Source organism: Notolepis coatsorum (genome assembly GCF_963971535.1).
Source record: "Notolepis coatsorum genome assembly, chromosome: 11".
Taxonomy (NCBI): domain Eukaryota; kingdom Metazoa; phylum Chordata; class Actinopteri; order Aulopiformes; family Paralepididae; genus Notolepis; species Notolepis coatsorum.
The window spans coordinates 70,915,797-70,939,579 of record NC_140175.1 but is presented as its reverse complement, the minus strand read 5'-3'; the positions used below and the strand labels follow the sequence as shown (position 1 = coordinate 70,939,579).

The following is a 23,783-nucleotide window of genomic DNA, read 5'->3' as shown; positions in this document are numbered from 1 at the left end:
CTTCTCTTTGATGACCCTCCCGGGGCTTGGATAGGAGTAGGTCTGAGGCGGCCAGAAGATGCAGAGCGTAGGGGTCTTGAGGGTGTGTAGTTAGAGACCATTGACCGGAGGTAGGCGGGAGCGGTTCCCTTTGCCGCACGGTATGCTAGGTCGAGGGCCTTGAAGCGGATACGTGCAGCAATGGGGAGCCAGTGCAGGTCCCTAAGAAGTGGGGTGACATGGGCCGACTTCGGTAGGTTTGAGATCAGGCGGGCCGCTGCGTTCTGAATGAGTTGAAGAGGCTTGGTGGCAGTGGCCAGGAGGCCAGCGAGCAGTGCGTTGCAGTAGTCGAGGCGGGAGATGACTGTTGATTGGACGAGGAGTTGGGTGGCTTCTTTTGTCAGGAAGGGGCGGATCCTTCTGACGTTGTTCAGGAGGAATCTGCAGGTTCTGGTTGTCGCTGCGATGTGAGCAGAGAAGTTCAACTGGTCGTCGAGGACAACACCAAGGTTCTTGGCGGTCGGGGACGCGGTCACAGCTGCATTCTCGACTGTGATGGAAAGGTCGGTCAGGGGGGAGGATTTGGCCGGCAGGTGGAGCAATTCCGTTTTGCTTAGGTTCAGTTTGAGGTGGTTGGTAGTCATCCAGGCGGAGATGTCGGACAGACAGGCCGAGATCCGCTCAGAGACGTGGATATCTGAGGGAGGGAAGGAGAGGAAGAGTTGGGTATCATCGGCATAACAATGATACGAGAAGCCATGAGACGTGATAATGTTACCCAGTGATTTAGTGTAGAGGGAGACGAGAAGGGGTCCTAGGACCGAGCCCTGGGGGACACCCACAACGCCCCCCCCCCCCCCCCCCCCAACCACCACCATGTCCATCCGCCCGAACATCTGGAATCGTTTGAACAGCCCTTCAAGGACAAAATAATATCATTAATATGAATAATAAATAAAACTAGGGCCGATCCTTGTGGAACACCTTTTGTAATGGGTAATAATGTATTATAATACATAATGTACATATACTGTGTATATACAGTCAGGTCCATAAGTATTTGGACATTGACATAGTTGTTTCATTTAAAATCCATTGTGGTGGTTTACAGAGCCAAAATTATGAAAATTGTTGATGTCCAAATATTTATGGACCTAACTGTAGTGTATGTACTGTATGTAAGATGTCTGTCCACACGTCATTCTAATCTACCCCACAATGCAATGCATGGGCTCAGGAGGTAGAGTGGTCGCCTGGTAACCAGAAGGTTCCCAATTCGACTCTGGCTCCTCCCAGCAGCGCGTCAAAATGTCCTCAAGCAAGACACTTAACCCCTAACTGCTAGTCGAGGACTTTGTTCACTAATTGAATAGTTGATCTTAGGAATGGGATGATACGAGTGTTCTTGATCTCAGGTCTGTCAACGTTTTTTTGGTGCCTTTTTATCATTTGCTCTAATCCCCCAATTTAGTCGTTATGCCAATTCCCTTCCTGGTCATAGCTCAGCCCTACTGTCAATCAGGGGAGGGTGTAGACTACCACATGCCTCCTCTCTGCTACATGTGGAGTCGCCAGCCGCTTCTTTTCACCTGACAGTGAGGAGTTTCACTGGGAGAGTGTAATGACTGCAGAGGTTCATGCTATCTCCCCCAAATCCCCTCCCTGCTGAGAAGACCGACCAGTAGGAGTCACTGTTGCAACAAGCAGGACTTGTAGCCTCTACTCTACCCAGGAGAGACAGTATTCTCCACTTGCACAACCTGAAAGTAGGCACTTCCGGCTGAATTCCGGTTGCCAATGGTACTTCCTGTCCCATCCAAATACATTGGTTTTAGCTACTTTTCTCCCCTTATTTAAACAACTTTGTCGTCACAGAGAGGCAATGAAACGTTTGTATTATTATAGTATAGAATGTATTTAATAAGCAAACGTTTGTCAGCAGGGTTTTTGGGCTGTATTTCATGTAAAAACGTTTACTGTTAGTTTCCTTGCTCAGCCAGCATTAGCCTTCATTAGCTAACAGAAGCTAGTGGTTAAACAGGCCGGATTAGCTTTGAGCTAACTATCTTTCCCGACCCATGTATTCATTCCATTCTAAACATAGCGTTAGTTTACAAAACATGACCTGTCTATATAACGTTGAGGAACAAATTATAAGTGTGTGGGTGTGTGTTTTGGTGAACATTGGACTGCAAACAGAAAATGCATCACAGTTACAGACAGTAGCTACTGTTAGCTGCACTCAGGCTGGCTGCACTCAGGCGGCGCGATCAGCCTGTTGGACAGGGAATGAAGATCTCCAGCGAACACTTCATTGCCTCGGATTATGTTGTTGGGGGTGGAAGGTTTGTCCAGAAGACCACTAATCAGCTGAAGCCTGATGCGGTTCCCTCGGTCTTCGACAGACAGACCGGCGCAGGCTCCCGGGAGCGATGGCTAGCTAGTTAGCACCAGCCAAGGACCGGCGTTAGCTGCCGGGAGCGATGGCTAGCTAGTTAGTCGGTTGGTCCCCGGCTGGTGCTAACTAGCTAGCCATCGCTCCCGGCAGCTAACGCCGGTCCCTGACTGGTGCTAACTAGCTAGCCATCGCTCCCGGCAGCTGACGCCGGTCCCCGACTGGTGCTAACTAGCTAGCCATCGCTCCCGGTCCCCGGCTGGTGCTAACTAGCTAGCCATCGCTCCCGGGAGCTGACGCCGGTCCCCGACTGGTGCTAACTAGCTAGCCATCGCTCCCGGCAGCTGACGCTGGTCCCCGACTGGTGCTAACTAGCTAGCCATCGCTCCCGGTCCCCGGCTGGTGCTAACTAGCTAGCCATCGCTCCCGGGAGCTGACGCCGGTCCCCGACTGGTGCTAACTAGCTAGCCATCGCTCCCGGTCCCCGGCTGATGCTAACTAGCTAGCCATCGCTCCCGGGAGCTGACGCCGGTCCCCGACTGGTGCTAACTAGCTAGCCATCGCTCCCGGTCCCCGGCTGGTGCTAACTAGCTAGCCATCGCTCCCGGCAGCTAACGCCGGTCCCCGACTGGTGCTAACTAGCTAGCCATCGCTCCCGGTCCCCGGCTGGTGCTAACTAGCTAGCCATCGCTCCCGGCAGCTAACGCCGGTCCCCGACTGGTGCTAACTAGCTAGCCATCGCTCCCGGGAGCCTGCGCCGGTCTGTCTGTCGAAGACCGAGGGAACCGTATCAGGCTTCAGCTGATTAGTGGTCTTCTGGACAAGCCTTCCACCCCCAACAACATAATCCGAGGCAATGAAGTGTTCGCTGGAGATCTTCATTCCCTGTCCAACAGGCTGATCGCGCCGCCTGAGTGCAGCCAGCCTGAGTGCAGCTAACAGTAGCTACCGTCTGTAACTGTGATGCATTTTCTGTTTGCAGTCCAATGTTCACCAAAACACACACCCACACACTTATAATTTGTTCCTCAACGTTATATAGACAGGTCATGTTTTGTAAACTAACGTTATGTTTAGAATGGAATGAATACATGGGTCGGGAAAGATAGTTAGCTCAAAGCTAATCCGGCCTGTTTAACCACTAGCTTCTGTTAGCTAATGAAGGCTAATGCTGGCTGAGCAAGGAAACTAACAGTAAACGTTTTTACATGAAATACAGCCCAAAAACCCTGCTGACAAACGTTTGCTTATTAAATACATTCTATACTATAATAATACAAACGTTTCATTGCCTCTCTGTGACGACAAAGTTGTTTAAATAAGGGGAGAAAAGTAGCTAAAACCAATGTATTTGGATGGGACAGGAAGTACCATTGGCAACCGGAAGTCAGCCGGAAGTGCCTACTTTCAGGTTGTGCAAGTGGAGAATTGCATACAAAATGGTGATAGCGCCCTCTGCTGTGCAAACTGTAATGAGCAATTGCGATTACTGTTACGGCAGAATTATATGTAGCTGTCTGATATTGAAATATGTTTTTCTGCCTCATGATACATTTTTGTATCGCAATATATTGAATTTTAAATGGTCCGAAATGTAATTGAATTTTAAATTGTCTCGTCCCTAGTTGATTTACTTGACAAATCTAAAACTGTGTTTCCCACATGCAATTATCAGAGGGACGTCTTTTAAATCTAGTGTTTACCAGAGATGTACAGTTACAGCCATTAGGACTGTCTGCCATTTTGAGGTAGATTACTATAATAACGCCACCAGGAGGCGCAAAGTCTCGAAATATTCTGAAACCCCGCTTTGTGTGCAACTCGAGAAACATTAATAAACAGATCGATTTGTTTGTGTTATTATGAGTTCTAATAAAATCATGGATTGTTGATCGAAATAACAGATACTGTATAGTCTTATTTATTATTATAATTATAAGAGAATAAGCATTTATTTACCTAACTCAAAAATGCAACGGATATGCCATATTGTGTGTGTGTGTGTGTGTGTGTGTGTGTGTGTGTGTGTCTGTCTGCCCAGAGGGGCGCTCCTATGTTTTCTCACCAAGCCGCCTGCTGCATCTTAATAAACTATAGTTTTATATGGAATTTGTTAAACTTGTCTGTTTTCATTATTATTATTATTTATTTCTCCCAAATTAACATTCCGACAGTTCCCAACATTCCGGCAGTCGGCCCGTGCACGTCGCAATACATTTAACGCTGTTATTGTCCCTCAACCAATACATCGGTTGAATGCCATATTTTGTCGTATTTATTACAGTATTTTTATTGGGTTTTTTTTAACAAATGTTTTTTATTTTCCCTTTTTTAACAAAACTAGACACACAATATATTAACAGTAGAAATCCACAATAAATCACAGGACTATGACCGACATAATAATAACAATAATGACTGTCCAGTACTTCAAAATAATCAAAATAAATGTAGATTAAAAGATATACACATAATGAATACAATACAATACATATGCTCTTGCTTGCTCTTCACTCTTTCCTTCTCCTTCCCTTCCCCCCCACCCCCCCCCTTATTATTATTATTATTATTACAGTATTATTATAATTATTTAATTCAGAGGATGTCTGTAGAATCAATGTTATTATTATATACATGACGCACACGGTTAAGAACACACACGCACCAGTCTGTCCAACTTTGTAAATTGGAGCTCCAACTACAAGCCTTTTTGTTTATTAAAACATTCAGTGCCAACCACAAGATTAGTCAGGTTAACTCGCCATGCGTTGAGTGCCAAGACCCGAGAAAACCCGAGAAAACTCGGTTTTAATCGTTATTTCTTTTATTAGCAATATCCATTCATTTTTCATCCATCCAGCCTGAAGTTATTATTGGGAATGGGTCTGAGCTCGAAAAGGGCAAATACCGCCGCCTATCGTCTCCCGGATGGTATTGCACATCATTGGATTGGATTGGGTGGGACTGTGCATCAGAAAAAAATTCCGGTCCCGGGGTTTCTCTTCTCAGGCAAGCAGTATCGTGTTATCACATTCACTGGCGAGGCTCGGAGCAGCGTCGATTATGTGTTTTGGTGCTATAACGTTGGATCAATAAACAACCACGGCATGGATAACCGACCTTTCAGCCCGCTTCTCTAGCGTGCATAAGTACACATATACTATCGATAATCTACAGTTTATTTGAAAACGATTCATAAATCAGCCGGAAAATTACAACGTGTTTTGTGTATTCCAGTAAAGGGCGATTATCATGGAATTTCTCTGGAATTGTAATGCATTTTTCTTTATTGAAATGGGAGGGCACATGGGGCGCCAGGGTGGCGCACCACGTAACTGCGCTGCAGTGCAACGCGGCCGTCCCGGGTTCGACTCCCGGACCTGGCGACCTTTGCCGCATGTCCTCCCCCCATATCTTCTCCCATCCTTCCTCTATGCCGGGTCTGTCCAATAAAGCAATAAAAATGCCAAAAAAATAAATGGGAGGGCACATAATAAAAAATTAAGAATAACAATGACGGCAAATTGGTCTGGAATGCTGAATTGCTCTGGAATGCATTTATTTATTTAAAAGGAAAAAAAATACTGTATCTTTTTCCCCCTCCTTTTTCAGTTTTTTCTCCCATCCCAATGTTAGTCGTTGCGCACTCTACCCCCTACCGTCGGTCTGGGAGGGCAGAGACTATATATCACGTGCTTCCTCCGACACATGTGTAGCCAGCCCACCGCTTCTTTTCACCTGGCAGCGTGGACTCTCACTGGGGAAGTGTAACGTGTGGAAGGAACACACAACCTCCCCCAGATCCTTCCCTCGATGTGCAGGCGCGCCGACCGAAATGTAGGAGTCGCTGTTTACAATGACCCAGACCCACCCCACCGCCTTTCCCACCCGCTGACACTGCCAATTGTGTCAGTATGGACGGTCGACCAAGCCGGAGGTACCGCAGCTGGATTCGATCCCACTGTCTCTGCGGTGGTAGACATCGTTTAGTCCGCTGCGCTACCCGGCCGCTCTGGAATGCATTTTTCAATTGAAATGGGAGGGCACAGATAATTAGATTAAAATATATTGTCATCATGCAGCACAAGCACAATACAAAGAAAATAGGTTTGGCATCTAACTTATAGAAGTGATACTTAGTTCTTGAGATCAATTGTAAACTGTATCTAATAATAGTGACAAAATCAAGTAAGACAAATTCACACATTGTCATTAATATTCGTATTTATTTCTCCCAAATGAACGTTCCAACGGCCCGTGCATGTCGCAACAGCCGTCTGTTGCACTTGCATCGTGTTTGACATTGTGAAGAAACAAAAGACCTAATTATATGATACAAAAAGTGCTCATTTACTTTATTGAAGTGACAATGTCAAATGACAATATAGGCTATATTAAATTAGGAGCGAGTCTTTATGGTTAATGTCTACTTAAAATAATATGCAACATGAGAAAACGCTAAACCACCAACCCGGGGTAATATGGTTCACTGAATCCATTGATCGTATTGATTAAAGGAGAGGGGAGAAACTGCCCGATTAAGTTGCCATAATGTTCCATTAATGCTTCAAATATTCGCGTGACAATGTAAATGTCTCGGAGCGCAAGCCACATTCGTGCTGCGTATTGATGGGCTTGTGGGCTCTTTTATAATCACAGGATAGTGAATAGGACAGAATCAGAATTCATATATTTAAAATGTTAAGCATTTTATGAGCAAACAAAATTCTTTAGATTGGACATTTGATTAATTATATCAAGCGGAGAACTAGAAAGGCAAAGCATTTATTTACCAAACTCAAAAATGGCTTCAAATATTTTTCTAATTATCTTTGCCTAGAAAATAAACAAAAAACCTAATTATATCATAAAAAAAGTGTATTGTATTAATATGCAACGTGAGATCTGTGCGTGCATTAGCGCTGCATATTAGAGGGGCTTGAAGCTCTCATAATCACAGGATAGTGGATAGGACAAAACAGAATCAGAATTCATATTTAACATTTTAAGCATTTTATGAGCAAACGAAATTCGTTAGATTGGACATTTGAAAATGGTCTCGATTGTTCTTTACACAGCATCCACGCTGTGTATTCAAGCTGAGAATATGGCAGTTTTCTCCGCTCCCCTTTACCGAGCGACTAAAGTAACCTGGCGCAACCCGAGCGCCCCTACTGGTTGATACTGTTAATACGGCAACCACCGGAAACCACTCTGCAGTGCAGACCGTCCTACGGGCTACATCTGTACTTATCATTCTTCAGATAATAACCCATTTGGCATGGAAAAAAAGCTTAAAAATCTACTAACAAAGGCTTGGACGACATAGGCCAAACCAATCGATTAATTGACCTATCTCAAACTCTGCCCTCTATTTTTTTTATTATCTTTTTCCCCTTCCTTTTTCCGGTTTTCTCCCATCCCAATGTTGGTCGTTATGCCAATTCCCAATCCCCTTCCTGGTCGTTGCACACTTAACCCCCCCTACCGTCGGTCTCGGAGGGCGGAGACTATCACATGCTTCCTCCGACACATGTGTAGCCAGCCCACCGCTTCTTTTCACCTGGCAGCGCGGACTCTCACTGGGAGAGTGTAACGTGTGGAAGGTCACACTACCTCTCTTAGAGCCTTCCCTCGCTGTGCAGGCGCCCCGACCGAACTGTAGGAGTCGCTGTTTACAACGACCAGGACCCACCCCACCGGCTTTCCCACCCACTGACACTGCCAATTGTGTCAGTATGGATGGTCGACCAAGCCGGAGGTACCGCAGCTGGATTCGATCCCACTGTCTCTGCGGTGGTAGACAGACGTTTAGTCCGCTGCGCTACCCGGCCGCTCTGGAATGCATTTTTCAATTGAAATGGGAGGGCACAGATAATTAGATTAAAATATATTGTCATCATGCAGCACAAGCACAATACAAAGAAAATAGGTTTGGCATCTAACTTATAGAAGTGATACTTAGTTCTTGAGATCAATTGTAAACTGTATCTAATAATAGTGACAAAATCAAGTAAGACAAATTCACACAGTCATTAATATTCGTATTTATTTCTCCCAAATGAACGTTCCAACGGCCCGTGCATGTCGCAACAGCCGCTGACACTGCCAATTGTGTCAGTATGGACGGCCGACCAAGGTACCGCGGCAGCCGGATTCGATCCCACTGTCTCTGCGGTGGTGCCCTCTTTTCTTGATCCTCCAATCACAAAGAGGGCAGGGTTTGAGATAGGTCAATTGACTAATCAACTAACAACTAAGAGAAGGCAGCCCTAAACAAGAATGGTAACATTTGGTAGCTGACATTTATCTTCATTTAGGCTTTTTTCCCCAAAGAATAAATTCTGTTTCTGTCACATTTTTGTCAGTAGGATAATGTCACGCGCACGCACACACACACACACACACACACACACACACACACACACACACACACACACACACACACACCAAAACAAAAAAGACCATGGGGTGCTTCATCCAACTCTTGACTGATTTCCATTAGACTGCAGTCTGTTTGCCTTGTGTGGTTTTAACATCAAATTCATAGCAAGCTCTGCTGAGTTCTAACTTTGCATGTGTGTATCATATTCTGCCGTATCTCTGACCCGCCCATCTCACCCCCTCCACACACATACACACTCACACACTCTCCCTCTCTCTGTCTCTCTCTGTCTCTCTCTGTCTGTCTATCTGTCTCTCTCGGTTATCTGAGTAGTAGTTGGTAGTACCAGGCAGGGAGCTGATAGCAGATAGTAGGGATGTGAACGACACCGTTTTTTGCTAGTCAATGTATCTGGGGCATCTATCGACAAGTCATGTTTTATGGCTTAATTCACCACAAAATGTATCTTAATGTAATCATTTTCCCAGATAGGCCTATTTATTTTCCCATATCTGATATGGATTTGCTCTTTCCACACTTCATCACCGCCATTCCAACAGACCGTGTCTGCGCTGTCCTGTCAGCACCACACTTGCGCAGAGTGCAGATAGATGTTCCCTCTCTGTGTTCTGTATAACGGTATGCGGCTGCATTGATTCGTTGTATCTGACCGTCTATGTCTGTTTTGAATTCATTTTCAAAGAGGGGTATTGGGTGTTTGGACAGGGTTAGTGTCGAGTCTGTCTCCGCCAGGTTTGTGTCCTTTTGATGGACAGAAAAGTTTGGAGAGTGAACTGACTGATGCGTTACCTTCCGCAAAGCTGTTTCATTTAGAAATAAACCAACGGACGGTAATACCTTCTGTAAAATGTCTATCCATTCATTGACATATATAGCATACCGTTCTCATACAGTATATGCAGCACAATCTTCAATGAGTCTAAAATTTTTCTAAACTGCCGCCTCGTTATCTCAATGGTTTACAGAATTAGAACACTACACTCTCCCATTTGGAAAAGAGTACAGTTGGTTTAAAAAAATATATATTTGAACGTTTTGAATAGGCTATTTTGAAAAACTAACATTTATAGAATGTTTTGAATAGGCCATTACAAAATAAAATAAAAGATGTCCTATTACTGTCGACACAGAGAACATGTCGGAAGTCTGTTGTTTAGTCAACCCGTTATCACATCCTTAGCAGATGGTAAAACAGTGTTTCACTGGGGGTCTCAGGAACACAGTCCAGTCTAGAAGTTATTAGCCTGAGTTCCAGTTTACAGCCAAGCAGGGCTAGACTAATGTTCCCACCAGTGCTAAACAGAGCTATTTAAAATGGTAAATGGTGCATTTATATAGTGCTTTTATCGAAAGTGCTTTAAAATGGGTTGTTTCTCACATTCACCTATTCACTCACACACCGACACACCGGTGGAGGCAACCATGCAAGGTGCCAACCTGCTCATTGGGAGCAATTAGGGTCAAGGACATTTCGACACAATGCCCGAGCACGAGCAGGAATCGAACTGGGAACCAGTAGAACGGCCGCTCTACCTCCTGAGCCGCCATCACCCCCTACTGTAGACTGGTTTCTGTTACAGGGCCACAAACAGAGCTAGCCTGGTGTCTGTACAGTGCCAAACAGGTAACCTGGTTTCTGTTACAGTGTCAAACAGAGCTAGCCTGGTTTCTGTTACAGTCCCAAACAGAGCTAGCCTGGTTTCTGTACAGTGCCAAACAGGTAACCTGGTTTCTGTTACAGTGTCAAACAGAGCTAGCCTGGTTTCTGTTACAGTCCCAAACAGAGCTAGCCTGGTTTCTGTACAGTGCCAAACAGGTAACCTGGTTTCTGTTACAGTGCCAAACAGAGCTAGCCTGGTGTCTGTACAGTGCCAAACAGAGCTAGCCTGGTTTCTGTACAGTGCCAAACAGAGCTAGCCTGGTTTCTGTACAGTGCCAAACAGAGCTAGCCTGGTTTCTGTACAGTGCCAAACAGAGGTAACCTGGTTTCTGTACAGTGCCAAACAGAGCTAGCCTGGTGTCTGTACAGTGCCAAACAGAGCTAGCCTGGTGTCTGTACAGTGCCAAACAGAGCTAGCCTGGTTTCTGTACAGTGCCAAACAGAGCTAGCCTGGTGTCTGTTACAGTGCCAAACAGAGCTAGCCTGGTTTCTGTACAGTGCCAAACAGAGCTAGCCTGGTTTCTGTACAGTGCCAAACAGAGCTAGCCTGGTTTCTGTACAGTGCCAAACAGCTTGGTTTCTGTTACAGGGCCACACACAGAGCTAGCCTGGTATATGTTACAGTGCCAAACAGAGCTAGCTAGTCTGGTTTATCTTACAGGGCCACAAACAGAGTTAGCCTGATTTCCACTGCTGCTCTAAAATAATGAACCTGGTTTATGTCACATGGTCAAACAAACAGAATGTTTAAAATAACATTTATTCATTTATTTATTATAAATCCTTAAAGGATAACTCCACTATTTTGGGAAATTAGCTTATTTAACATCTTCCCTGGAGTTAGACAAGAAGATGCATACCTTTTTTGTCTCTGTGCGTGCATTTTAGCTTTGGGAATAGATGCTCCGTTAGCATAGCTTAGCTTCATCACTGGAAGTGAGGCAGGACAGTAGCCTTACAGTGCATTGCAAGGTCTGACATTGACCAAACTTGATATGCATGACCTTGGTGGGCTCTAGGTCAACTCCTGAAAAGGGGGTCAATGTCAGACTTTGCAATCAAAAGTTAGGGGGCTAATAACCCTTGCCATAATTTCAGTGCGCCCCTAACTTTTGATTGCAAGGTCTGACATTGACCCCCTTTTCAGGAGTTGACCTAGAGCCCACCAAGGTCATGCATATCAAGTTTGGTCAATGTCAGACCTTGCAATACACTGTAAGGCACTGTAAGGCTACTGTCCTGCCTCACTTCCAGTGATGAAGCTAAGCTATGCTAACGGAGCATCTATTCCCAAAGCTAAAATGCACGCACAGAGACAAAAAAGGTATGCATCTTCTTGTCTAACTCCAGGGAAGATGTTAAATAAGCTAATTTCCCAAAATAGTGGAGTTATCCTTTAACAAAATCTGAATTGTTTTGTGATGTGCCATTAAAAACAACAACATATTAAAGTAAAATCTAATTTCCTTTCTTTTCAATGTGTCTTTCTTTCATTTCCTAGGTGCTGACTCGATAAAGAAGTACTGGTCTCGGTATTACCAGGGGTCCCAGGGGGTGCTTTTCGTTCTGGACTCTGCTTCGTCAGATGAGGATTTGGAGTCTGCTCGGTCTGAGCTCCATTCAGCCTTGCAACACCCTCAGCTATGCACCCTGCCGTTCCTAATACTGGCTAATCACCAAGACAAACCAGCCGCACGGTCCACACAGGAGGTAGAAATACATAGTTTTGGCAGCACACTGCAAGCTACCAAGGCACATGTTGTGGCAGCAGAGGCTTAAAACATCATTCTTGGTATTTTTAACCTTTTGCTAAAAAAGCAGAGCATGAGCCTTCAGCTAGTCCTTATTACAATTTGGAACGTGTTCTATAAAGCATTTTCTCAGGCCCATAAGTGATTATTTACCATTCAATGCAGGGCTAGAAATTAACAGCATCCCAACGTCTCAGGGCTGTACATTTATTTATATACTACGCTCAGATGTGTCATTTGGGACCCTTCAGGGACGATACGAGTAAAGCCTTGTATTGTTGGTGAGCCCGTGGTCTGCTGTTGTTCAGCAAACTTACATTGAGAGCTGGTCATACTGCGTTTAAAAAATTATATTTAAATTAAGTGGTTCGCAGACATTTCTTCATCACTGACACAGTAGGGTAACCAGGGTTCGCACAAGGTCCTTCAAGTGCTTAAAGTGCTTGATTTTTTTTTTTACAAAAAAAAGTCAATGCCTGGGATTCCTTGAAAACAAGGTGCTTAAAGTCCTTAATTCAAATCAACCATTCGCATTGAAAGCTTTGTTCATCCATGATAAAAAAAATTCTGAAACAAGAAATACATTTTTTTTATTTAAAGTGTAACTAATTGTCGGAAATTGGTTTTAAGCCATAAATATTGGATCAGAGTTTTCTTTCTATAAAAACAGCATTTAAAAGTGAATTGTATCCTTTTAAATGCCCTTTTAAAATGAAAAAATAGTGCTTGGAAAAGTACTTGAAAGTCCTAGAATTTTATTTTGCAATATCTGTGGGAACCCTGGGTAACGTTAAAGACACGCAGACCTGTGGGCAACAGCACAGCTGTCAGAACTGAGAGCAACAGTGGGCAACAGCTGATAGGACAATCTACTACTGTAAGCAATTGGTTTTATAGTTATACGATAGCTAACCTTTCGTATAAGGGTTGCAATGGCTAATGGGCTAGATAGCCTGATAATCAATTAAATGGGCTTACGTTGACAAAAGCTACCAATAACGTTACCAACAGACAATAACTGTTAATGATTTATATCATAGGCTTCTAACATTGTTAGTAACATAAGCGTTGCTGAACCTGTGTGTGTGTTTGTCTGTGCTTCGATCCATAAAGCTACAATAGAGATAATGTTATAGCTATAGCCTATAGTAGAATTGCAGGTCTGAATCTCCTCTCTATCACACACTCTGACACTTTACTGATAGATCATCAGAGGGCCATAAGGATAGTTCACATTGCAGGTTATCGTGATCACACTAACATATTGTTTTTGGAGTCAAAGACATTGAAGTTAAATGATCTTGTGGAATTTAAAACGGCACAATTAATGTATAAAGCAAAAAGTCATGCACTTCCAAGAAACATTCAAGAATTGTTCTTTGATAGGGAGGGGGGGTTATAATCTGAGGGGAGAACACAATTTAAAGGTGCTAAACGTACGCACTACCATGAGAAAACACTCCATCTCGATATGTGGAGTGAAACTGTGGAACAGTCTAAATGTGGTGCTAAAGCAATGTCCAAACATAAGACAATTCAAACTGATGTATAAGGAAATTATGTTCACAAGGTACAGGGATGAGGAAGGGACTTGATATTCACGGGTGTTTACATTTTTATTTTGTTTTCTATTTTATTTTATTTTATACATATATAGTTTTAGTTTTTTGTTTTGCATACCGGTATATATATATTTTTTTTCTTTTCTTTTTTATGTTTAAAATAGTACACTCATTTGAGTAGTGGAAAAGGGGTAGGATTAAATAAGTGTATACTTCTTCCTACTCCTTTTCGAACATGCAGATTGAGTTGTTTTGCTTTTTGTTATTGTTCGTTGTATTCATTGCATGTTCGAAATAAAGACTTCAAATCAAATCAAATCAAATCATAAGAGCAGGCTGTGCATTGTGAGTAAGCTCCCACAGTAAGCGCAACGTTTACTTACATTGTCCGTTCACGCACAACACTTTAATACTAAGTACCAGTATTCTGAACCTATTATAAAGTCCTTGTAGCAGAGTTTTTTAGAGTGAATAGTGCGGGCGGGGGAGCACTCATCCACACTCTTGATTTCCAGAAGACTGCATGTGAGAGAGAGCGGGAGAGAGCGAGAGAGATGGCCTTGCACAAGTAACGTTATTATTATTTGTATTGTCTTTGATCACTTAGATGACTATTTAGCTTGTAACCTAGTCTGTCAACAAACACAGCTGGCTCCAACACGGTATTGGAATTTGCTCAACAAGCTATTTGGATATTTCAAATTTGCCATTGCCAAATGCATTGGTCAGCTTTTTCAAGGTCAATGTATACTTCAGATTTGTGTTTGGCACATCCTCCATACTGTACAGCATACAGGAGTGAAATTCTCAGTGGCCTTGCTCCTCGGCCTTGCAGCAATACAACCCAATGTTGTCAACCCAATGTCAATACAACCTAATATCAATACAATAGGACAACAAGGGGAAAATAAGTAATAACTATAGAAATAGCATTAAAAAAGCATCAGAAACCCAACAAAATAGCACTAAGTTGTATTACAATAGTCACAGTATTGTCTCTGTATTGTCACAGTATTGACTCGGTACAGTGAGTGAGTAGTGGGCAGACAAGCAGCAGGCGGGTTATTTGTTCTCTGCCTCAGTGGAAAAAACTGTCCTGGTGCCTGCTGGTCCGGGCCCTGAGGCAGCAGCTGAAACAGTCCACAGTTGGTGTGGTTGTGATCTTTGATAATCCTGTTGGCTTTGCTGACACACTGATGCTCTGGGCTGTCCGCATGACCCCCTGTAGCGCTTTGCGGTTGAGGAGAGGGCAGTTTCCATACCAGGCGGTGATGCATCCAGTCAGGATGCTCTCAGTTGTGCCTCTGTAGAAGGCCTGTAGAATCTGGGGCCCCATGCCAAATTTCATCAGGACGATTAGAATATTTTTTTAGGACAGTGGTGAAAATGTCATTATCCAGTGTTTCCCATACATAGGTTCCGTGTGGCCCACCACAATATCAAGAAGGCCTACCACAAAACTGATACAATAACACATTAAAGTATGTCAAAGCAGTCATGTCCTGATATTTCAATTTGAAGAAGCATTCCACTAACCTTGCACGGCAGCTGGCTTTGCCAGATCATGCAAAAATCCATGCAGGTGTTTTCTTGAGTTTTCTCTTGTATCTCTTGGCTGCTCCATGTCGAGCAAGGTCTCCCCTACATTTTCAAAAGCCTAGAGAAAGCTTGTCTTAAGCTTGTCATCATGAGTTATGCATGTGAAATGAATTATATTTATCATGTGCGCTCCTTTGGAGACCTATTTCAGAACCAACCCAAGATGCACAGCACACTCCCCGCCTCTCCGTTACTACACTAAGAGCAGCCTTTACTTACGTGACGTCACTTCCAGGAATATGATTATATAGATATGTGATTGGAACTGGGGCGATATCCGCTCATCCTTCCTCATGTATGGAAAACGGCCCACAAATTTCATAATTAGGCTATTTATCTTTCTTATGTATGAATAATTCATTAGATGATAGACTTTAGAAACAAAATCTTGGACATGGGACCATTTTAATTTGTAGATTTCTAAAGATTAGTTTCCGACACTTTTTCTGCTCTATAAAGCCTTTTTTTCTATAAAGTAGTAGGCTATTTTGTTTTCAGAACATCACACAAATATCTAGATTAAACTTTATTGTCAAAACAAAATCTTATGGGCAGCCTATTAGTCTACAGGCTGCATAAAAATAACACACCTGATTTAGCAGAGGAGGGAAGGTGGGTGTGTACGCAAAGCCCTGCTGTGTCTAACTCTTAACAAAAAAGGTGCTAATTAGCACTAAAAGTGGTTCTCGTAATCATCTACAGGCTGTGTAAAGAAATATTAAAACAATAATATTAAAACAGGCAAAAAAGTTAATATAGTATTACTGTAAATCTTTTTTTCAGTTTCTGGTTGTTCAATGTCCCCCAGTTAAAGGGGGGGGGGGGGGTCAACTTCAGACAGTTCATAAAACTTAGTTTAGTTACAAATAAGAATAAAGAGTGTACAGTACAGATGACAAGTACACGTTATTTGTTTTTTCTCACTAAGAGACCGGAATCTGTCTAATTATACAGGCCATAACATTGTACAGTATGTTATTAAGAGTGGCCAATTAAATATATTGAAGTTCGAAAGCTAAGAATTTAAGCCAGAAGTGTTTTGTTTATTGGCTGATGCCGATTATCTCAAAATGTCAAATGCCAGATTAATCTGTCTATCTTTACTGTTAAGCCATTTTCAGTAGGTTTATTGAAAGTTTTTGGTGGAAAACCATACAAATTGTTATTGAATATACAACAAGTATTAAAAGCACGTGTGGAGGGGATCTTTGAGTCCAGTAATTGAGTAAAGTCTTAAAGTACTACTAATTCACTTCCCACCCCTCATTATGGCATCGTAAGAGACACAATGTTGGCTACAGCCGGTATTGTCGGACAGGATTTAAATCAGCCTTGAAAGCTTTTCGCTCGCCAGAACCTGGCAGTTACCAGGTAACGTGAACTCCAGTGTGTTTATTTGTGTTGTGTTGCAACTCTACTCTAGAGTGCTGATGATGTCATAGCAGTATTGATTTGGCACGGATATGGTCCTCAGTGTATCCTCTCCGACGTGTGTGTGTGTGTGTGTGTGTGTGTGTGTGCATTATAAAGATGAAATATTTGACTGTTTCTAACTTCTATCTTACAAGCGCAAAGGGGGATTGTGTGTGTGTGTACACAGCAATTCCCCATTCAGCTATTTACTGTTTGATTGACAGGGTAGAATAAGGAATGTCCTGAGAGACGGGGGCAGGGGAACAGTGGACTGTACCATTTGACAGTCACAGGGGGGGTGGTGATAATGATGGACTGTCCTGAGTCCGTGGTAGATTCCAACACCATGCTGAGAGAGAGAGAGAGAGAGAGAGAGGAGAGAGAGAGAGAGAGAGAGAAGAGAGAGAGAGAGAGAGAGAGAGAGAGAGAGAGAGAGAGAGAGAGAGAGAGAGAGAGAGAGAGAGAGAGAGAGAGAGAGAGAGAGAGAGAGAGAGAGAGAGAGAGAGAGAGAGAGAGAGAGAGAGAGAGAGAGAGAGAGAGAGAGAGAGAGAGAGAGAGAGAGAGAGAGAGAGAGAGAGAGAGAGAGGAGAGAGAGAGAGAGAGAGAGAGAGACGAGGCTCTTATACACTCTCACCCCCCTCTCTCAGGACATTTCATATTCTATTTGTCAATCAAATGGTAAATAGCTGAACACACCAGTCTAGCTGCAGAGGAATAAGAACTATGTGTGAGATTAATAACAGTATAGAGAGTCAATACAAGGCTCTACCTTTCCCTCTACCAACTATTTCGCAGATTAACTATAGCTAGGATTTGTTATTGTTGGACATTTTTCAATACCAATACTGGCTCTGATACTTAAAATTTGATACTTGTTCTAAAATAACTGTTTATTTATGAGCATACCGGGGCGGGGGGGGGGTTACAATTTTGAGAACTTAACATTCTAATGATGATGTCACAATGGCCACTGGAAAACTATGGAGTGGTATAATTCCACTATTAGGATTCTTATGGGGGAAAAAATCCCCCAAACTCTCACCTGAAAGGGTTCTATGTAGAATGAAAGCACATTTCATTACGCAATAGAGTAAACAAGTTTCTGTTTCACACGTGTCCATGCCATCTGGTTTCCTAAATAGAATCAGACCATGCTCAATTGGTTTCCTCAATAAAAATGGCCACATACGAGAAGAAAACGTGTTGTAGCAGGTTGACGCTTTTATATACTTTGACACATTTTCAGTCCAGGACTGCTTGCGATTTTCTAATGACGATTATTGTCTTATCAAATAATTGTGATCACCAATTGAATTGTCTCATTTAGCGTTGAATAAAGATTTTGCCCAGATCGGAGGAGTCCTATGTGGCTTTGCAACGAGATCCATGTTGCTCACTGTTACCACATTGCAATGACAAGTGTCTGTAAACACACTGAAACAGTATATAACCTCCACCACCTGTACTACTGACACTGAAACAGTATCTAACCTCCACCACCTGTACTACTGACACTGAAACAGTATATAACCTCCACCACCTGTACTACTGAAACAGTATCTAACCTCCACCATGACAAAACTGAGGAAAACAAAAACAAACCATGTGAACTTTGGAAATGACTCAATAATCAACTAGGCTGCAGTAAAAAACTTAAAACCAGATTCTCAAACATAAACATAAAGACAGACAACACGCTCATCACAGACGAGCTGGATGTAGCCAATTACTTAAACATCTTCTTCACAAACATAGCCACAACACTGGTAAACAAACTACCCTCCCACTCAGGGCATTATGGGTAGAACACATAGTAGCATACTACAAAAACCTAGGGGTCCGCAAAGACGACTTCAAACTAGAAATGGTAACAACCGATGAGGTACTCAAAAAACTGAGCACCCTCCAACCTAACAAGGCCACTGGCCATGACAACATCCCCTCCAAATTCTTCAGAGACTCAGCAGCCGCCATCACCCCAGTCATCACACACATAATAAACCTCTCCATAAAAGAGGGACACGTCCCCAAGGACTTCAAAATTGCAAGAGTGACCCCTCTGCACAAAAAGGGCAGCAAATTAGACCCAGGCAACTACCGCCCTGTTTCTATTCTTACCTCCATCTCGAAAGTCATGGAGAAAATAGTCTACGAACAGGTCGAAAAGTACCTGGCGGAAAAAAATCTAATCTACGAATTCCAATCTGGCTTCAGAACATCCCACTCCACTGACACATGCCTTCTCTATTTGAACGACCACATCAAACAAGAGGTGGACGCGGGCAAATACTGTGGCATGGTCATGCTGGACCTACAAAAGGCCTTCGACACTGTCAATCACTCCATTCTGATTGACAAGCTAAAAGCAATTGGTTTTGATAGTTCATCAGTGAGCTGGATGTAATGCTACCTGGAGGGGAGAGAACAGATGGTGGAGGTAAACGGTACTCTATCCCCCCCCTCACAGTGAGCTGTGGTGTTTCACAAGGAAGCATACTAGGACCGCTACTGTTCCTAATTTATGCAAATGACATGTCGTCAGCTTGTGACTGCAACTTGTTCCTGCAACCCCGTTCAGAGCCGGCTACAAAGCTGTAGCGGCTCCGCCATTGATGGGTGCTGTAAGCGCGAGCGATCACGACTCCATTTTATTATTCTCTGATCTCTGCCAACGACGAGAGGGCCTACCTGGAAGAGGTAGAGAATCTGTCACAGTGGTGTCAGGAGAACTGCCTCTCCCTGAACGTCAGCAAAACAAAAGAGATGATTGTGGACTTCAGGAGGTCGGGGGTCAAGGACTACAGCCCCCCTCAGCATCGACGGGGCACCGGTTGAGAGAGTGAACAGTTTCAAGTACCTCAGGCAAGCGATACCGGAGTCTTAAGGCGAGCACAGAAAGACTCAGAAGAAGCTTCTATCCCCAGGCCATCAGGCTGCTCAACGAACAATAAACACTATGCAACAACCATCAATTGCACATAGCACACACACCCACACGCACACACTCACTTAAACAAACAACACACTGCAGCACCCACTCTCCACACTTTAGATCACACAAACACACTTTATATTTATTGATAAAGGATTTGCACTACGACTCGTACACCTACTGTAAATTGTACCTAAATTGTACCTCATCCCATTTCTGCTTTGCACTATATAGTATTGTATATTAGTACACTGCATAGTATATTGTTATATGGTAACTCAGTTACGTCTATTATGCATCGAACATTGTACATATGTCTATACTGAACACTGACCTCATTTTTTACTTCTAATTTACATGCTATACTATGTTATTTTATTTCATACTTATCTTGTCTTGCAGTCTCTGGAGTGTAGCAGTAAGAAGCATTTTGTATAAAAGTATTCTGTACTTCTGTATGACAACTATTAAAGAAACTTGAACTTGAAACTTATTCCCTGCATACAAACAAAGATCACGTGAGACAAAAAAGTGGTCTGACGAATCAGAGGCCATGCTCCAGGATGCGCTCGCAGACACGGACTGGGATATGTTTCAAGGCAGCGCCAGTGACGTCAGCGAGTACGCTGATACCGTTGTGAGCTACATATCAACACTCGCTGATAGTATTGTGCCCACGAAAAAGGTGCGGGTTTTCCCAAACCAGAAACCGTGGGTGGACAGTACTATTAGAGCAGCCCTGAACTCTCGCACCACGGCTTATAACCTGGGCAGAGAGTCAGGAAACATGGAAGAGTACAAGGCTTCAGTCTACACTTTGCGCAAGGCTGTTAAACTTGCTAAGAGGACATATGCTGATAAACTGGAGACACAAATGGCACAAAACGACACAAGAGGCTTGTGGCGGGGACTGAAGACAATAACTGACTACAAAGTCAGCGCCCCCTCAATGGGGAGCGACGACGCCTCTCTCGCGGACAAACTCAACTCCTTCTACGCTCGGTTCGGTGCAGACAGTGTCGCCGTTAGCCCTCTGGCTAGTGATGTCACTGGCGCGCCGGCTGTTGTGGAGGGGGGGCAACCGTGGGAGGGCGGGGACGCTCTCTCGTTGTCGGAACACAGTGTGAGAAGAATGTTTATGCAGGTGAACACCAGGAAGGCTGCTGGCCCAGATGGTATAACAGGACGCATACTTAAGTCCTGTGCCAACCAGCTTGCCCCGGTGTTCACCGCCATATTTAATCAATCCCTGGCGGAGTCAGTGGTCCCTGCCTGCTTCAAGATGTCTACCATCATCCCTGTACCGAAGAAACCCTCCCCAACATGTCCACAAAATATTAAAGAAACTTGAAATGACTACAGACCGGTGGCACTCACCTCTGTGGTCATGAAATGTTTCGAGAGGCTGGTCAAGGACCACATTTGTGCCTCCCTCCCCAGTGATATGGACCCTATGCAATTTGCATACAGGACAAACAGGTCCACTGACGACGCGGTCTCCCAGGTACTGCACAGCACTCTCTCCCACCTTGACCGTCAGAAGGGGGGCTATGTGAGACTGTTGTTCATTGACTACAGCTCAGCGTTCAACACCATAGTCCCCACCAGACTGGTGGACAAGCTGATCGAGCTGGGTCTGAGCTCCGCCCTGAGCGCCTGGGTACTGGACTTTCTGAGTGAAAGACCCCAGGCGGTCAGGGTGGGGGGTCAGACCTCCAACACATCACCCTGAGCATCGGGTCCCCCCAGGGCTGTGTTCTAAGCCCCCTGCTGTACTCACTCTACACACACGATTGTGTGGCCAAGTTCAGCTCCAACTCCATAGTGAAGTTCACAGACGACACGTGGTGGTGGGGCTGATCTCGGACAACGACGAGAAGGCCTACCGGGAGGAGGTTGAGGTACTGGAACGCTGGTGCCAGGACAACAGCCTGCTCCTGAACATTGGTAAAACCAAGGAGCTGATCGTGGATTATAGGAGAGGACAGCAGGAGACACACACACCGCTGATGATTAACGGGGCTACCGTGGACAGGGTGAGCAGCTTTAAGTACTTGGGGGTCCACATCTCAGAGGATCTCACATGGTCAACACACATAGACACAGTAGTAAAGAAAGCGAAGCAGCGCCTCTACCACCTGAGACAGTTAAGGAAGTTCAGAGTATCGGGGAAGATACTCCAGTCCTTCTACTCAGGAGCTGTAGAGAGCATCTTGACCGGAAACATCACTGCCTGGTATGGAAACAGCACGGCACAGGACAAGAAGGCCCTACAGAGAGTGGTGCGCTCAGCCGAGCGTACCACGGGTATTGCGCTACCTCCCCTGCAGGCTCTATACAACAAGAGGTGCAAATCCAGAGCCTGCAGGATAATGAAAGACCCCCACCACCCCAATAACAGCCTGTTCCAGCTGCTGAGGTCAGGCAGACGCCTGCGAACCCCAGCCACTAGGACGGAGAGGCTTAGGCTCAGCTTCTTCCCCCAGGCCATCAGAGCCTTGAACAATGAACATTGAGTGCCACAGAACACTGAACTACTGAACACAGAACACTGAACTATCCACACACAAGCACACATGAGCACACACACGACACGCATGCTGTGCACGCTCACACACTAGCAGCCACTTTAACACTTTAACAAGAGCGGGCACACACTCATGCCGCACACACGCACACTTATGGCCAAGAGGAAAGGCCACTTTAAACTAGTATAACAACAGGAACAGTGTATTGCACTACTAAAGCTACCTAGCATGTCCTATATGCTCTGTAAATAACTATGTACAGATACCGAGATGTCACACCCTGTTACCTGTTTATTGCACAATGTTGTTTTTTATTGGATTCTATTATATGTTGTACCACTGTATTGCACATCGTCGCGGGCAAGACCACCCGCATTTCATTGTATACTTGTATGCCGTGACAAATAAAACTCTTGACTTGACTTGACTTGACTTGTTTGCGGACGACTCAGCCCTGCTGGTCTCTGACAAGAACAAGTTACAGGTTGAAAAAACCCTCAGCTCGGAACTAGGCAAAATCTGCATATTGCTCGCTGATAACAAACTATCATTACACATGGGCAAAACAGAGTCCATTCTCTTCGGTTCAAATAACAAACTCAGCAAGACCGACGGCTTCTCAGTTACAGTGGGTGACAATATTGTCACAAGGAAAGATGAAATTACCTACCTGGGTTCCATCCTTTCCTGTGACAAAATGGCATCCAATGTAATAAAAAACGAACTAGATTCTTGTACCGGATCTCCTCTCTCGTAAACAAGAATACCCTGAAGACTCTTGCAGGAGCACTCATTCAAGGGTACTACGACTATGCTTGCACCTCATGGTACTAAAGCACCTCAAAGGCGCTAAAAACAAGATTACAAACATCACAAAACAAACTGGTCAGACTTCTACTTGACCTTACCCCTAGAACCCACCTCACCCCTGCCCACTTTGACAACCTAGGATGGCTTAGAGTAGACGACAGAGTACAGCAACTTGCAATGGGCCTGGTCTACAAGATAGACTATATGACTAAGGTACCCATGTACATGTCAAAATACTTCCCAAAGGTCAGTGAATACCATGACCACAACACCAGAGGAAGCTCAATAAATCATGTTAAACCCAGATTCGGCTCAAACAAGGGACTAAACACTAATTACATTTCGTAATTATGCCACATCAATGTGGAACGCCCTACCCAAAGCTGTAAAGGAATGTGAATCCCTACCCACATTCAAAACCGCTCTTAAAGAGCACCTACGGGAGGCTGCTATTCGAAACTGGCCACCGTAAATCTCCAAACCCCCCACCTCCACCCCCTCCTAATAGACAGTCTCTTCCCCACCGCATGTATATATTCTCTCCCCGCCGTATGTATATTTCTCTCCCAGCCACCCACCCCCTCCAAATGTACAGTCTCCTCCCCACCGTATGTATATTTCTCTCCCAACCACCCACCCCCTCCTAATGTACAGTCCCCTCCCCATCATATGTATATACTCTGTCAGGATCGATGGGTAACAGTACTCTATATTTGAATATCGTATATGTCACAAATGTAACGGTACT

The 23,783-nt window shown here is 44.2% G+C and overlaps 1 protein-coding gene across 1 annotated transcript in view; it reads left to right on the top strand.

Moving 5' to 3' along the window:
* The window catches only part of arl15b (ADP-ribosylation factor-like 15b), a 160,520-nt gene that overhangs the window by 117,421 nt on the left and 19,316 nt on the right, over positions 1 to 23,783 (top strand). The window contains exon 4 of the mRNA XM_084325286.1: positions 11,942 to 12,150. Coding sequence (XP_084181412.1) covers positions 11,942 to 12,150 — 209 coding nt within the window. The remainder of the gene's footprint in view (positions 1 to 11,941; positions 12,151 to 23,783) is intronic.